Source organism: Serinus canaria, chromosome 1A (assembly GCF_022539315.1).
Source record: "Serinus canaria isolate serCan28SL12 chromosome 1A, serCan2020, whole genome shotgun sequence".
Taxonomy (NCBI): Eukaryota; Metazoa; Chordata; class Aves; order Passeriformes; family Fringillidae; genus Serinus; species Serinus canaria.
The window spans coordinates 12,232,508-12,249,219 of NC_066314.1; the positions used below are offsets into that span (position 1 = coordinate 12,232,508).

Consider the following 16,712-nt stretch of genomic DNA (forward strand, 5'->3'; position numbering starts at 1 on the left):
CCAAGTTTAAAAAATAGGAGATCTTTCAGTGAATAGTCTTTAAAATGTGTAATACTCTAGGGCAGTGCCTAGAAACATGATGGGTTGAGTCAGGAAACCAAAGTCTAATTACAGGCACTGCAGGTGTGTTTGTGTTTGTGTGTACACTTGTGCACCTGTTTTGCCTTTGTGGGTGGAAGCACTCCTTAATGGCCAGCAAATGATTTTTGTTGCTTTTGTTTTCATCTGCAGAAGAATCAAGATAGAAACACCCAAACCCTCAAAACAAGTGGGACACATTTGAGTTTTTCTTCCTTTTCTCATCAGACACGGTGTTCATGGCAACCCCTAACTGACTAAACACTTTCCTCCTCCCTCACCCCAGAATGACTGGGATAACATAACAGTTTATGTTTCCACAAAACATGCTTCAAAATGTAAAATAAGCAGAAAACTTCTGACAATCTGTAAGGTCACAGAGCTTTATACAGTCTGGTATCCTTCCCAAAAACAAAGTCCTTTTTGTCATTAAGCTCTGTCCAGTCCCATGCAGTGGAATGCAATCATTCCTATCTGTAGTGGGGGCTGGCAAGCACAACTGTGGAGCTGTGGGGGGAACAGCTCTAAGGGACACCAGGGAAGAACATCTCCCACCCTCTGTGTGACTCAGGGTGTGCTTATCATGGGACCAGGCTCACAAGCAAGTGGCATACATCATGTGATATGGCACATAACTGTCCCAAGCAGTTCCAGCCAAAACAATAGCTCTACACAGCTTGTGTAAATGAGAACTGACACCAGAAAAGAACAAACAGGCCTCAAGGAGAAAACACTGCATCCTGGCTTGGCTTGGTTCTGCACTCTCACAAGTGCAGGCTGGTAACACCTGTGGGTTCTTGCCACACTTGGACAGACTGGTCCAAGTGAGCAGTAAAAATCTCAGTGGACCAGTGCAAATTCCAGAGGAGCAATGGTTCCCCCACCATGGAGAGCCAGTGATACTCAAAACCACCTCTCCCTAATAATTAAAATTGGGAGACAAAGCATCACATTACAAAAAAAAAAAAAAGAGCTAAACCAAAGGGATCTTCTGTGCCATCCAAGTGCTCTTGTGCAGTGCAGTAAGTCACAGGGCCTTGTGCTAGCCCTAAGCAATACCTGAGTCCTTACCAAAAATTCATATTCTCACCAAAACTGGACTGATGGCATCATTGATTCTCTTGCTCAAATGAGCATTTCATTAAGTACTTGTGAAACTCCTCCCACATATCTTCTCTCATCCATGGAGTACCTCTCCTGACATCAGCAAACACCCTGTACTGTAACAGCCTGGTCTTTAATATGATGATGAACTTAACAGTACAAGTAACCAGAACTGAAAATCAGTGTTCAAAACTGGGAGGATGGATCTATGTGAAGCTCCTGATCTGAATACCCTTTTATTCCCTTTCATTCGTACTGGCATTTTTAGAGACTGTCAGTGCCAAGGGAATAAAGAGATATTGACCTGATAGGAGGCCATGGCTTAAACACCATGGTCATTGTAGTTCACCTGGAATGATTCCCAGGCTTCTTTGAACCCATGCTTGCTATAATTACTTCCATTCCAGAAAACTGAAAGTTCAACTTTTGTGTTTTTAGAAAGGGAAAGATTAGGAGTGGTTTAAGGGCATGTCTACAGGCGCCAAATGAATAATGTTTACTTTTAAAAGGAGTCACAAAATTAAGTATAAAGTTCACTGCTGACCACTTACATTTTAGTGTTCTTTTAGTTCATGACATAAATTATATTTTGGTATACAACTGACAATGCTTGTGTCTAGTATATGACAGATATGCCTGAGAGTTAACCACATTAGCTATCAGTTTAAGATAAGTTTATGCTTATGTGGGGAAGAAAAAATAACCTTAATCATAAAATTCAAACAAAACCAGGAAGATACAGAAATAAAGAAATTATCTGCACAGCCTAAGTTAAGGTATTTAATTATTTTAACGGGTTACCACCTATTAAAATCTTGGATTTACAGATGACTTTTTCAGACCTGCCTCAGCCTAAAGTGGAACAAGTGAAATATGAAATAAGTCAACACAGAAGTAAACTTATTTATGCTTAATTACATCATCCTCTGGACAAGGCTCTGCACAAATCAAAGAATTTCCTTGACTCCAAGACCTCCTGGAAAAATCTACTCAGTGGCAGCTATTGTGAAACTGCCATTCCCAGAGCAGTGGGCACCCCATAATGATATTGCTGGAGAAGTGCTGCTGCTTTCTAACCTCCTAACTCTTCTGAAACTGCTAATAGTAAGTGATGGGCTAAACAAGAGATTCTACTGGCCCATTCACCAAGAGCTGAACAGAATAGTGAACATTGGCTTTCTCTATCTTCCAGAACCTGCTCCTGCTTCAGGACTGGGCTCCACTTAGGCTGACACTTCCAAGTAATTTAATAGAAATTCCACAGATTTTCAGTCTTGTTACAGACAATGCTTTTTATTTAATCACACCATGTAAATCACTGCCTGCTACTATGGTTCCAGCATAAACTGGTCACTTCTAGCCTAGGGATCAGTCTTTGAATTCTTGTATGTTCTTCTCTGGTTAAATTTAGTTTGGTTATTTTGCCTCAGTTGCTCCCTGAAACATAATGTCTATATGTCTGCTACCATCTGCAGGAAATTAGCCATGATTTTCAGGACAGTGAGATCAGTAAATAATATGGTGCATTCAGGAAAATTTTGACATGCACTTAAACGGTGAAAAGTTGGTCTGCCACTGAAAGCTATGGATACTGATTAGAGAGGGAACCTCTTTCAGAATTTGGTGCCTATCAGTGACTCGCAGTTTTAAGGGAATCATTTTTCTGGGCTGGTCTGCAGAACCCCTGCTGATTTCCACAGAGAGCCCTGAGATACACATCCTGTTCTCAGGAGCACCTGTTTCAGGGTGTCAAGAACTGCCATAAAAGCACACACACACAAAGAAGGGATGATTAAATCCAGAGGTACACTCACCTTGAGGAAGCTGCATGACCGCAGTGCTAACACCTGAGATAATGTCTCCCAGTAAGTATTGCTTCACTGGGTAATGAGGCAGCCATTTTAAAATCGGTAAGAAACTGTAAAGATGAGACTTGGCTTTCTTAGAGGAACAACTGGAATTACAAAGCAGAAAGAAAGTTAGGCACTAGCAGGGGACAAACAGGTTGCAAAAATTGTCTGTCATCCCTATACAGAAAACAGCTCCTTTACAGGCAGGCTCAGACTCCTGATGACAGTAATTTCTGGACATGCTCAAGCACAAACAACTATGCCTCCAGTTAATTTAGCCCTTATTCACATGTTAGTGCTGCTGACAAACCTTACGGAACTAGAGAAGAGAACAAAAATCTCATGAGGCTGGAGGTCAGTGGGAAGTAAAACTGTTCCACTCTATGCACAGTTGAGTGGTCACACAAAACCTTTTGCTGAGATCATTCCTAATAACAATCCCCTGAGAATAACTTGCTTCCTGATAGTGGTTTTCACTCATCAGAATACTTTGCATCCAGTGCTTTTTCCCATTTACTCTTTGCATGCTTTATACTTTTTTGATCATAATATTTTATATTCTTATGCTCTGAAGATGGCAAATCTATTAATTTAACCAGTACTTATCACTATCCCTACCAGTACTGACAGACCCACTCTCAGGCTATTTGAGAGCATAACCTTTCCTCCCACAGAAAGGAAAGGCACTGAAGCCAGCAGCACTGACCCTTGGGACTCTCAGCAGAGCTATCAACCTTTTGAAACCCTGACTCATGACAAATGAACAGAGCCAGGAAATACATATCTCTATCCAGTACTGCTTTGCATCATACCTTGATTGTACTGTGGTAAGTTTAACGTTGGCTAAAAATGTAACACAGGGATTGTATAAATGCATTTCTGTGTAGGGGAACTGCAAGAGAATTGCAGAGATTTGTTAGCACTTCTGAATTGCAAGTGAAGAAGCTTGCTGCTAAAAGTGAGAGTCATCCACACTTCTCCATGGTTAGCTAGACTGTATCACAAAAATGAGGATTTGGATCCACTTTCTTTTAATTCAGGACAGACAAGTTTTCTGAGGTAGAATTAAGTGTCTTTACCATTGAAGTCAATACATAAACCAAAGCTAATCTCCAAATGTCAAATCATGTGAATAGGAATATTTTATAGAAAAGCAGTTCTGTTGTCCTTCAGAACAAGGTTTAAAAAAGAAATGGAAAACAACACTGCAAAGGAAGCATGGATAAACATAAAGCTAATGAGAACTTAAATCCCCTGGTACCATGGAGCAAGAGAAGCAGAGTTAAAGACATTTCACATCTAACCAGATGATACTTAGATTCCAAGGCAGTTAATTAAAAGCCAGACAATGGCTCTATTAAGTTCTTATTAGACCAATATTTAGATTTTTACACAGCTATCACACATCTCCATTATTCTGTGAAAGGATCACGTGAAGCACAAATTTGGCCATAAGTATTTCCACATAGGAAGGACAGATACTTTTCTGGGTCTTATGAATTCATGTCACATGATCTGATGAATAATTCACATTCTATGCTGCCTATTTTCCTTTTGCACTTTGATGAAGGCAATTCAACTAATTTATCCAACATTTTCTAATATAGTTCTACATTAACATTAAAAGCACATACACAGCTTCTTCCCAGTCTTGCTGAATGGTCAAAGCAGAATTAGTGGTTTTATCTTTTAGGTTTCTTTGAAGAGATTACCGGCTAAGTGCATGAATCAATTAAGAATTATAATATTCCTAACCAATAAAGCAAAGATGAGACAAAAAACCCTACCGACAAGAATGTGCAATCTTCTGCGCTAAAGTCCGAGGGGTTCTCTGTCGCCTGTGCAGCTGTCCTTGCAGGAGCTCCTGGTTGTATATTGGTCTCTGCACACAATACCCCGGGGTTTGCTCAAGACATTCTTCTTGTTCTTGAGCATCTTCCATAGCTGGTCTCACAGAGCAGCAGTGAAGGAGGAACAGTTCCACGGTCTCCACCAAAAAACCTGTTTGCAGACAAAATAAGTTTGGTTTCCTTTTTAACCTCAGATTTGGCATTTCCTTTCAAATAATGTATTTTAACAAGCTAGAGGCAAGAACTGTGATTGTAGTCTAATTAAATAGTCTGTAACAGCAGTAAGAAAATAAATCACAGTCTTTACTATATGCAAGCTATTAATTTATACTTCTCTTGTATAATGAAAGCTTTTGCATTATTTTCTTTGTAAATAAGAGATGAAACTAACCTGGAAGGTTGCATTCATGTTTATCTGGATTTTCCCTCAGTTTTTTAAAGACTATATCACTGTAGGAGGGAGATTCCTTTATTGCTGAGTTACTTCCTGCTTACTGACAAACCAGCATGTCCATTTTCAAAAGACAGAATTCTGCCTTGAACACCGAGAAAACCACGTCTTTCTTCCAGATTGTCAGTTGCTTCTGCATCTATCCACCTGCCTTCCTCTCTATTTCAGAAGCTTCTTTTTCCAAACAGCATCTCAAGGATACACAATTCACCACTTTCAAACAGTTACTATTTCAATGGATGTGCCACTTGCTGCTATTCTCAATCTGCACCAAATAAAACAGGAATCAAGAGATGTGCCCAGTTTTAAAACTAGCCAGGAGGTTTGTAAAGATCTATTTGTCTGTCTGACTTAGTGCCACAAACATCTCAACATGTTTAAAAGACACTCTGCTAATTCCATTGCCCCATGTTTGCTGCTTTCAGAAATACTGGGCAAGAAACTCACTCCCAATTCTGAGCAAAGTGACAGGACTGCTATGTTGTTAGGCAGAGATGCTGGCTAGTGCCACATTTGATGACAGAACCTGAGTGCAGTGGGAAACAGAGCCGTCATTGTGAACAAGGCCATGGGCTCAAGTCCAGCAAGTCACTTAAGCATGTGTTTGCCTTCAACCAAGGGTGCTAACCCAGGGGTGCCCTGTTTTTAGCTGTACATCAATACTTTTCTGAGAAAGGGTTACCATGCAGAAGTTAAACAAATTGCTACCTAAGCACTCAAACAAAGCTAACCATGATTGGTCCAACATTCCAATTCAGCAAATACAGTCAGACCATCAGAAAAATATCAATATTGCTATCTATGTCTTCATTCTGATGAAAGTGCTGGAATTTTCCACTCAGGTCCTGGTAATCTCTATCTTCTAGAACTGACACAGCCCAGCATCTCTTCAGTTCTCAGTATTTCATAAGCAATACCTTTCCTACGTTGTCAGCCACAAAAAGATATTTTTACTAAAATTTAATTTTTCATTTACTGCACACTCTAGATTGACTCCAGCTTTATTGTGTGAAATAAATGCAATCCTTCTTGAGCAGGGAGGTTGTAATCTGTGATCCTCAGAAGCACCCTCAAGCCTCAACCATTCTGGGATTCCGTAATGGTCCCTTATGTCATTATTCACACAGAATCTATCTTCTCCATTAATTAATTGATGTGTTCTGGCAACATGGGCCTTATCTACAAATTAAGAAGCAATTTTAATCAGTCCTAAACAGAAAATACACTCAAATCACAACAAAAACTGCAACTGCATGCAAAAGACACAGACCAAATCAGTTCAATGACTTGGTTTTGGCCAAACTTCTCCAATAAAATAAGAATGCACTATCAATACATTTTTAGCCAAGGTTTTAAAAACACACACCCTGCCTTCTTTCTGCTACAAAGGATAGAAACACAAGACATTGCTCTGCTAGCCCCAAACAATTTAGCTCCTGAATTTCCACCTTTGAGTTTGCTCAGCTTCAAGTAGATTGGTTAACATAGGGAAGAGCCACATGAGCTTGTATTATAAATCTAGACCTGGAGAAGTCTGGAGGTCTCCACTTCTGTACGCTCTTTTTTTCCATGTTATTTCACCAACTTCATCTTAACAGCCCTACATAAGCATGTTCCTCGATGGCAACCTAAACTACTACGCTGTAGATAGTACAGTAACAATTAAAGTCTTTAATATCATTCCTCTCTTTTGCAAAAGTACACAGAGAGCAAGATAGAGATGCTTGTCTTTATGAGAGATGATACACATTGTCCATTGAGTAGCAAAATAGCAACATTTCATGACTGGTTCGACTGTCTCTCCAAGTGTTTGCTGTATGACAAACTGGCAACAGTTATCCAAGGCTCAGAAACGGAGTCTTCCTCTTCACTCTCAGAATGCTTGAGGAAGAGCAAAAGCAAGGTACTGCCCATTTTCATGAAAAGATAGCTTACTGCTATGACTTCTGAAAACTCACAGACCTTTATCCAGAGGAAGAGAAAGGCAATGGTGGAGAGTGGAATACTGCTCTCCAACAACCTTTGAACTTCATGGCAAGAATAAAGTTAAAAAGCTGCAAGAAACACTGTCATTAATCTTATCAGCCAGATAAGAGTTGAGCTGAAGTAGTTAAAACGTGTATGCAAAAGACTTAAGAGTTGGCAATTCTTTATCTGACTGATAAAGGCCTGTCTTATATCTTTCCTGCTATTATCAAACTGAAGGTGTTAAAGAAAAAAAAAGTGAAGCAAACATGAACTTATAACACTATCAGTAATAAATTAGCACTTTCTCTTCCCAATCTTAGCTGATAAAGGAGGTCTGTCAAGCCATCTGCACTGATTCTTGTAGAGGACAATAATTTTTGATCCAAATCGCGTGAATCAAAGTGCAACCATAAAATTTATAGGAACAGAGATTTGGCTGCTCTTCCTTGGATTCAAAATACAACTATGGGGAGAAAAAACCAAGAAGCTGGAGACATTAAGAATGGTGTACCATATGACTCTTACAGCTTTATTAGGCACTTTTTCTCCTAACATGTGTATCTAACCTAAATGTGTCTGAACTATCTAAGGAAATGGGGGAGTCAGCAGCAAACCCGTTGTCTTGCCTGTTTTACAAGGGCAAAACCCCTTTCTTTTGGAAGCTAAGCACAAATTGCTTTAAGTAGCAGAAAAGCACAGGTGGACAGTACTAGTACTGTGTGACATTATGTCCTCTGCTAGAGACTTCCAAGTTAGATCATGACCTAAAAAGTCCGAGAAATATTTTGTGTCTCCAAGCTTACAAATACAGGTGACCGCCATCAGGCAAAGGGCTGATGGAAATACTGCCACTCTATGTAAAACATGTTCTCCCAAATGCACCCTGAAAAGCACAGTTACTGCAAGGTCTGCTCCTACTGTCTGAAGAGGCAAGACACAAAACCAGGTGATTTTAGGAACCACATAATGGCTCACTTCTTTCTTTTCTCTCTGGCCTCATTCACCAGTGCCCTTCCACTTTTCACCCTCAGTGACAAGTACAAAGTTGTTTTTCAAATAAGCACAAAGGTGTAAAATGACTGGGTGGAGTCATAAGGAATGTGTTCTAATTTTATTGGACTGTTCTCATCATTCTCATTCCTCCTCCACTCCTCCCATTAAATCCACTAACAACTAGATTTTTTAAACCTGAAGCCTCTTTGTAAAATTTAATAAATTTAGAGGTTAACTTGTGAAACAAACAAAATTTTCCTTTTGTAAGTCCTAATCTAAGAAATGCACTCCAGGAGTGAACCTTTGTGAAAAAATAAATCAAAACCTTAAAATTCTATGCAGCTTTTAGACAGGCAAAATGTCCACTTTCATTAGAAAGGTGAGATGATTACATAAACTGTGTTTGGTTGTGTGATAAAAGCTTCTCCACACACCTATAATATTACTCAGAACAGCAGCAGGATGGAAAACCTGGATCAGACCCTGGTGGGCTATTGCCAGGGCCACCACATGAGCCATCAGCCTATCAAGAGCTCATTGCCACCAGTCTAGAGTAGTACACAAGGGTCACCTATGGGACCCTGGAAGTCCCTGGCAGCTCCCTGGATGTGAAAAGCATCTGCCCATCTCTAAGAGTAAGAACACTCAGGGGCAGCAAAAGAGATTCTGGGAAGTCCTGGCCAGTCACACATGTGCACATGGCATGATCTGTACCAACAACTGGAGTGGGGCTATGACCTTGAGAACTCATATGTCCAGCTCAGCTGGGGACACTGGAATGAAGGAGCTACTAGGCAGATTGTGTGAGCCTGTGTGCTGGAGGGATCCACCTTGCAGATGTGTGATGTATCTCTACATGTGTACATATAGTCTCATAATGGACCTCCATCCTGGTTAGCTAGAGAGCAGAGAGGATGAAGCTGTGGGTGTTGCCTCTCCAATAAGCATATCCTGCCATGTACAGGTCTAAGTAAGTTGTGTATGTGTGTTCTCTGTGTGTGTGTGCTTATGGCAAACACCTTCAGCCTTGGTATTGGTTGGATCTGGGATATGAAGCAGCAGCAGCAGCCCCATCTTCAGCATGATATATTTTCCTCTAATGAACCTATCGTAGCCACTGAACACAGCATAATAATAACATTGAGCATAAAGATTCTTCTCTCAAAATGGTAACAAATAAGACATATATATCTTTTAAAATCATATGAATATGTAACTGGTAAGAGGTAATTTATATTTCATGCTCCTTGCCAAAAAATACTTAAGTCTCCAAAGTTTACTCCATGGACAAATGAATTCATTAGTGTCTTAGGCGTATCTCTTACCAACCAGCAATTTTATGTTTGTTTTCATCCACAGAATGTTTTAGGACCTGTTATAATGATTAAGCTGTTTAATCTATTCCACATAAGACAAACAACTGGAGCACTTTGAGCAGCAGAACACTGGTCTCCTTCCCTCTGAGACACAGATAAGAGATGGCTTCTGTTTCCTGTGTAAATGCATTGATGACCATGAGAACCCATGGCAATATGATCATTCTTATTTCTGCTTTTTGCAACTCCAGTGACCTTGGATTCTAGTCTGCCATCCTCTTTCCCTTTGCCAAAAGCAGTTGCTAGTGACAGTGAAATCAGTAAGTTAATCAGAATGGTAGCATGGCTGATGACCCCTTTATTGTGCTTTGTTAATCCAACTGATAAGGACGTACACTACTTCAGAGACAGGTAATCATTAGCCAGCTTCACTTTCAGAGAGAATCCACTGCCAAAAACTTTGGTGGAGCAGTTTTCTTCATAAAGCTCCAGCTGGTCGAGGAGATAACCAAGACCATGAATACACACCAAGCTAAGCCAGAATAATTTCTTTACTTCTTGTGATCTCAGTGGACCTCCAGCAACCGGTTTATTTTTTTCAGGCAAAGTGGAACATGCAGACAGCAAGCGTCTGTGCAGAAAGAAATTACTTCATTCTGTGATACACCTCCTCCTGCAAAGAAGCCACCAAAAGAATTCTACCCTATCTGCTTCATCAACTCTTTAAACACATCACTACCTACTCAAGTGCTGCATCAAGTTAAAAATAAACAACAAAAAATAGAAGGTTGTTATTTATAACCAAAATCATTTCAGTCATCATGTTTACAGTGCAAACCTCTCAAGTCAGAAAACTGAAGGACAGTAAAACAGTGCGGTCAGCGGAAGAAATGACTGGGGTGCAGAGAGGGAAGAAGAGAGGGTTTAGAATGGGATTAAAACTTATATTCCAATTTCACTGCTGAAAACGTGGTATAAAGTAACTACCATTACTTGAGTAACATGAGGTTTTGAAAAGTGTCCAAGGATCCTCTACAAGGCTCTCTTTCTAACATGTTCTGAAAGGATCTGTTCCTCTGCAAAACAGGCTACAGCCACTACCATGCTTGAAGAAATTCCTGAAGAGCTGATGTTTCTGAAAGGCAACAGAGAACTTCAGCACAGGGCAGCCACTCCTTGGGAAAGCAGTATGACTAACTATTTCTCAAAACTGCAACTCTCCTCCTGATAGTTCTGAGAACTTCCCTATCCATGTTAGGATCTGCAAACATTTCCTTCTTGAAAGCTACTTCATAACACACGTTTTCTGTGGTTTTTTTCTGCACTAGGTATGAACCAAATCCTACATGAGCAGTAAGCAGAACATGACATATGATCCTGTCCCCATTTATGCAACTGTTGCTTGGTGAAGATGTTATCTAAATAATAGCATTCTCCTGTCTCTTATGTACTTGAGTGTTGCTTCATGATCTGAAAGTGAATGCCAGACAGTGGGAATAACCTTCCTCAACGTTTTGATGCCAAGATTACACCTGAAGGCCGTGAGTGCACAGCAAAGACAGGCCAACACTGCTTTTGCTTGAAATATTTTAAAATGCACTGTAAGCAAAGAACATGTAAAGAAGTTTCTCAAATAAGTATTTCACAGCAAACCCCTGCTTTATTTGCAGCTCACCTTATGGCTTCATATTTTTTCTGTGGCTGATGAAATTTAAATGTGAGACAGCCCCATATCTGTTCTTAACTGCACAAAAAAAAAGACCAGCCCTCATGGAGCTGAAAATTTCTCAAACTAACCCTCTAAGTTTGGCAGAACAACCCTGCATGAATGGATTCCTGTAACAGCTACACTAGGAACAGGGTGTCTTAATGAAGGAACTGGAAGAGCAAGAAGGCTATCTGGGCTGAGGATCATCAAAAGAAATGAAGAAAGGTTCTTGCAAGAAGAAATCATCAAAAAATTACTCAGTGAACCTTTCTTTCCTTCTCAGGAACACATATGCAAAAGAAACAAATGTCACCAGAAAACAGGGGGAAAAAAAAATCAGACTCAGAACTGTAGTGTACTAACTGTAGCTAGTACACTACTAACTGTAGTTAGTTAGACTCAGGTCACCTGTTCAGCTATATGGACTTGAATGAAGCACCAAAACCAGATCATATAAACTGATTTTAAGCATGAAACTGGCAAAGAAATAAAACTGGAATCATATAATGCAGAACTGAAAACAAGCAGGCAAGTACAGGGCAAAATTCCAAAAAGAAAAATGCAATGTACCAAAGACAGTAGAAAATGAAACAGTAAACCTGAAAGAAATTGGAAGGGCTTAGAAAAAAATGTTATGTCAAAACTCTGAAGCTGAGGCAAGATCCTGGTAAAGCAGGATATGCAGGATTAGATGCTGAAGTGATAAATGAACTCAGGTATAGCTTTCTCTGGAAAAGGACTTGAACCATGTTATGCTATAAAGTTAAGGAAGCAGCAGCAAAACTTCTGTATTTAGAGAACACATTACAGTTGCCTGTACCTGTGAAATATCTGTAGTTTTGTTCCTGATGTGACTCTTCAGATTTGCCTGAGCTTAGCAGAGTTCTGTGAGAATAAAAACAGGCAGCTCTCTGTGGGCACCTCTAAGTAGCAATCCAAGTGTTCTTCTGCATGGGGCATGGCTTTTTAAATTTTATTCCATGAAAACCAGGCAGAAATTTGGTAATCCTTAATCAGTTCAATCCTTAACTGAGCTTAATTGATCCGTCCCTACTAGACTGAACTTCAGCAAGGATGTTTCAAACAACAGACACAGCAATTTTTGATTTGCATTGGAAAATTCAGTCTGTGCCTCAGAATGGTGGAAGGGGCCTTCAAGACCACCAGGTTCTAGCCCCCTGCTATGGGTAGGGACATCTTCCACTAGACCAGGTTGCTCAAAGCCCCACCCAACATGGGATGAGAGGCTTTCTGAGAAGTTCTCAAATCTCAGCCCTGCTTCAGAACCTAATTTACATAAAATAAATTAAAAGGAGCAATTTGATCTTTGCTTTAGCCCAGCCTATGTGTCAGAATCTCAGATTTTCAATTAACAGATTAACATCTATTAATTAGCTAACACACACCCTCCCCAATAACCACAACAATATAAGAACACAAACAGAATTGGATGTACAAAATAGTATGCAACAGTCAAAGCGGAGCAGTAAAACTTGATCCCCTGCCTGGGCAAAACCAGTAAGTTTTCAAAGAAGGCTGGAGAAAAAAAAGATTCTACCCAGGCAGTAAAAATACAGGTTGTAAAGAACCTCCCAGGAAGGCAATCACACTATTGTTTGTCACATGGAAGGTTTTCCCAGCTTGCTACTGCAAAAAATCAAATAAATAGCTAATGCAACATTTTGAGATGAGTAGTCCAAGTTCCTGACAGGCCAGTGGTTCATATATGTACTCTTATAACCATAAATAAAAATCTAAATCCTATCAATGCAACTGACTTGCAAAATCCTATCATTCAACTGCCTGTACAAATTTGCAGCTATATCTTCAAAGCCATGGAAATACCTGACACTGCCTGTTTGTGTATAGCTTTCCCATTACCTGGGCACACAGTAAATAACAACAAGACCTGCACTTTGCTGCTGCTTATACTTCAAAAGAGCAAAAAGCTATAGATAACTGGTTATAAAATAACAGCAATGGCAGGTCTTGTAGCCACGTGAAGAATTATTATCAAGAAGGACTATCAAGAAATACTGTCTAGAAGGACAACATTCTGCTGACTAATAGATCTAAGGAAAGAAACATCTGAATAATGGTGGTGTTTAATTCATTGAAATTAACTGGCTAATTAGAGCTTGAGAGTTTTAGAGTCAGCTTGTTTTTCCTGTGCTAGAAGTTACAGGCTTTGAAACAATCCAAAATAAAAAAAAACAGAAAAGAAAGCTTTAGAAAAACAGATCTTACAGAAAAATACATCAGCAACAAAATACAAGAAAAAATAGCAGTGAGCAGTTCATTGGGCAGAGACCAAGAGAGGAAGAGGAGCTCAAAGGACTGTGCTTTTCTAGGAACTCAGTGGATGCACAAAAGTCTTGGTTACATTTATAGAGGCTACAGCTGCAATTCAAATTAACAGTAGTTCCAGATAATACTGGTCTGTCTATACTGTAACAGTTAAAGCAGACAAACATACATTCAGTTTGTCTTTCTTAAGTTATGAGCAAAAGAGCAACAGTGTGACAGCCATGTGCTAAATCTGTGCCTGTTTTCCATGATTTTAGCATCACACTAAATAATAACATCTTTCCATGTGGTTTTGTAATATTTAAGTTCCTAAAACATTGAATTTTTGTGGACAGACTATTATAACCATGAAAAACTATGTGCTGAAGATATGATTTGAACCACAGTAATGGACTAGAAACTCCAAACAAAAGGCAAGATGCAATGGCTGTTCAGTGCTCCAACTTGTAAGATCTGATGGGTGAATCTAGCAGAGCATTTTAGTAAGTATTCAGCTTAGAAAACAGGGCTCAGTTTATGCCAGAGGCTAAAAACATCACAATTTCCTAGGCCTTTCACCTAGATCATGCTCAATTATCTGTACTTTTTAAAATTACGTCAGCCTTGAAGCAAACTACTACCCTGCACACACAGTTTGTACAGTATGAGCAATAAAAGCACATCAGCTCTGGACACAATACTGAGAGGAAATAAAATTTAGTTTAGAACTCAAACATGGATGCAGCAGCAGGCTTGTTTCTTATTGGATTTACAGCTTTCCTTCACTAAAATCTGATTCTGAATATAACTCGATATTGCTCCAACTCCCCCATAAATATACCTCTAAATGCAATGAAGCTTTTAGAATGAGACTGATGAGTTAAATACCCTCAAATCTATACAAGGGAGTAAATGCTATTGCAAATGAATATGCTTTATCAGCTACCAACAGCAGCTCTGCATGTCTGAAACTCCATTCTCTTCCTATACCTTTTCCACACTACATTTCAGAGATGTTTCACAATACAGTGCAAGACTATTAACAAAATAGTTCAGTTTGGAAATACTGCTAAATCCAGAACTGAAACATCTGTCATGTCTTAGGGAAGCTTAGGACTGTCAGAAACCAAGGGTTTCGAGGTGTGATTACTGTCCCTTGAGGAAGGCAAGAGGTGATCCTCACAGAGTTAGTTCAGTGCAAGCCACCTGCACGTGTTTGCTTCTGAAACAGCAAATTACCTTAGTTTTTCTGTTTCTACAGCAGCAGTAAAGTAGCATCCTACTCATAAAAGTTCTGTAATATAAATCAAGACGCCTGTTAACCCAAAATACCTGTCACTGCACATTTAGTAAGAGACATTTTAAAAGTTTGTTTGCAGATTTTGGGAAAACTTCAGCCAAAATATTCCGTGCCCAGACCCTTGTTGTCAGTCATTAACATAAAAACCAATGCTCCAATGCTGTACAATTGTGTTACTGGAATAGATATGAAGAATTATGAATGCATATTCTGCTGATTCATCAGCAGAAATAATGGCAGCATTCTAATGTTTTTTCTTTTCCTTACTACTGGACTATCCCTAAATGCCTGCTGCAACAGCCACTTGGGTCCTCTGAAATTTCGAAGCATCCCAAAACCAGCTTTCAACCATATTTCAACCATCAGACAATCAGAAATTTTGCAATAGCAGCATGGGCAAGAGCACAGCTAATTTAAGCCTACTTACTTTTCTGGCTGGCTTTTCCTAGTTGCTTTCACTGATCCCTTGTAAGGAGTTCAAAATGTTCCCACAGTTCGTGAAGCTGAAAAATACTGACATAGGAAAGGCAAAAATCTTCTTCTTTGCTTGAAAAGTGGAAGGGCATGAAGGGGTTGGGGGTGAAATAGTTTAATCGAGGTTTTGGAAAGGTTTTGAAGGTCTTTGGGTTAAAGCTAGTACTGAAGCGCAGAGCAGGTAGTTTTTGTTGTTCCAGGACTTCTTGGGAGAGTCGCTCCGACCCAAACTGTAAGCCCGCAGCTTACAGTCGGAGGGGTGCAGCCACAACACGAGGAAATGACTGATCTCTCACCCTCCTTCTGGTTTCCCCTTGGGTGCTGCGCGTGTTTTTCAGCACCGAGCAGTGCGGGTGCCGCCGCTGCCCGGGAACCCCTGGGCGCTGCCCCGGCACGGCGCTGCCGCCCCCGGACCGCGACTGCCGCACGCGGGGCTCCGGCCGCTCCACCGGGGCCGGCGGGGAGCGAGGGGAGCGGGGGCGGCACGGAGCGAGACCCCCAGGCTACCCCCGGCCCGGGGTGACCGAGCGGGAACCACAGGCGTGTGGACAGCCCGACCCCAACAGACGCTCTTCGCGGCAAGCTCGTTCCCCTCACGGGAGATCCGCTCAAGAGGAGAGACCCCCTCCGCCACTGACCCCGCGCTCCCCCCCGCCCGCCCGGCCGCGCTCCGCTCACCGCCCTCCGCCTTCCTCCAGCCCGGCTGCTGCCGCCGCCGCCGCTCCAAGGTGAGGAGCAGGGGCGCGAGTGGCCGCCAGCCCCCGCCCGCCCACGCCCCCTCCCGCCCGTGGCCGCGGGCGCGCCTGGGACTCGTAGTCCCCCCGCAGCCCCGGCCGGGCGCGTCCCCGCCGCGGCCTACGAGTCCCAGGATGCCGCGGGCCCGTGCGCGCCCCCGGCGGCGCGGCCTGCGCGGGTGCCTTTTCTCGGAGAGGATAACGGAGCTCTGGAAGCCTGGGGTGAGCAGGGTTGGAAGAGTCCTTTAACATCCCCGAGTCCAACTGTCAACCCAACCATCCCCCTGTAACCCCGAAACCACATCACCCAGCGCCGGATCCTGACGGCTCTCGAACACCTCCAGGGACGGTGACTCCACCTCCCCGGGCGATCTGTTCCCGCGTCTGACCAGCCGAGCTGCTCAAATTTTCCCAAATATCTATCTGGGTGCGGTTTTCATTTCTTTAGGGGCGCAAAGAGTACCTAGGTATGAATTTCATTGTGAATATGCAGGAATTAGTAGTTAAATGCCTTCACAGATCTCATCTTCGAGTCCTTGGTTTATCATGTTTTGTGTCATAATGATAGCTCTGTCTTGCCCAAGACAAAAATGTTTTCCC

At 41.4% G+C, this 16,712-nt stretch overlaps 1 protein-coding gene across 1 annotated transcript in view; it reads right to left on the bottom strand.

Annotated features, from left to right (window-relative positions):
- SLC26A5 (solute carrier family 26 member 5) overlaps positions 1 to 16,149 on the bottom strand; it is a 32,901-nt gene extending 16,752 nt beyond the window's left edge. The window contains exons 1-4 of the mRNA XM_030238023.2: positions 16,057 to 16,149; positions 15,332 to 15,417; positions 4,820 to 5,033; positions 2,997 to 3,136 (exon numbers count right to left, since the gene is read on the bottom strand). Of these exons, the coding sequence (XP_030093883.2) occupies positions 2,997 to 3,136; positions 4,820 to 4,974 (295 nt within the window). The 5' untranslated portion in view covers positions 4,975 to 5,033; positions 15,332 to 15,417; positions 16,057 to 16,149. The remainder of the gene's footprint in view (positions 1 to 2,996; positions 3,137 to 4,819; positions 5,034 to 15,331; positions 15,418 to 16,056) is intronic.
- Between the last annotated feature and the right edge of the window lie 563 nt (positions 16,150 to 16,712).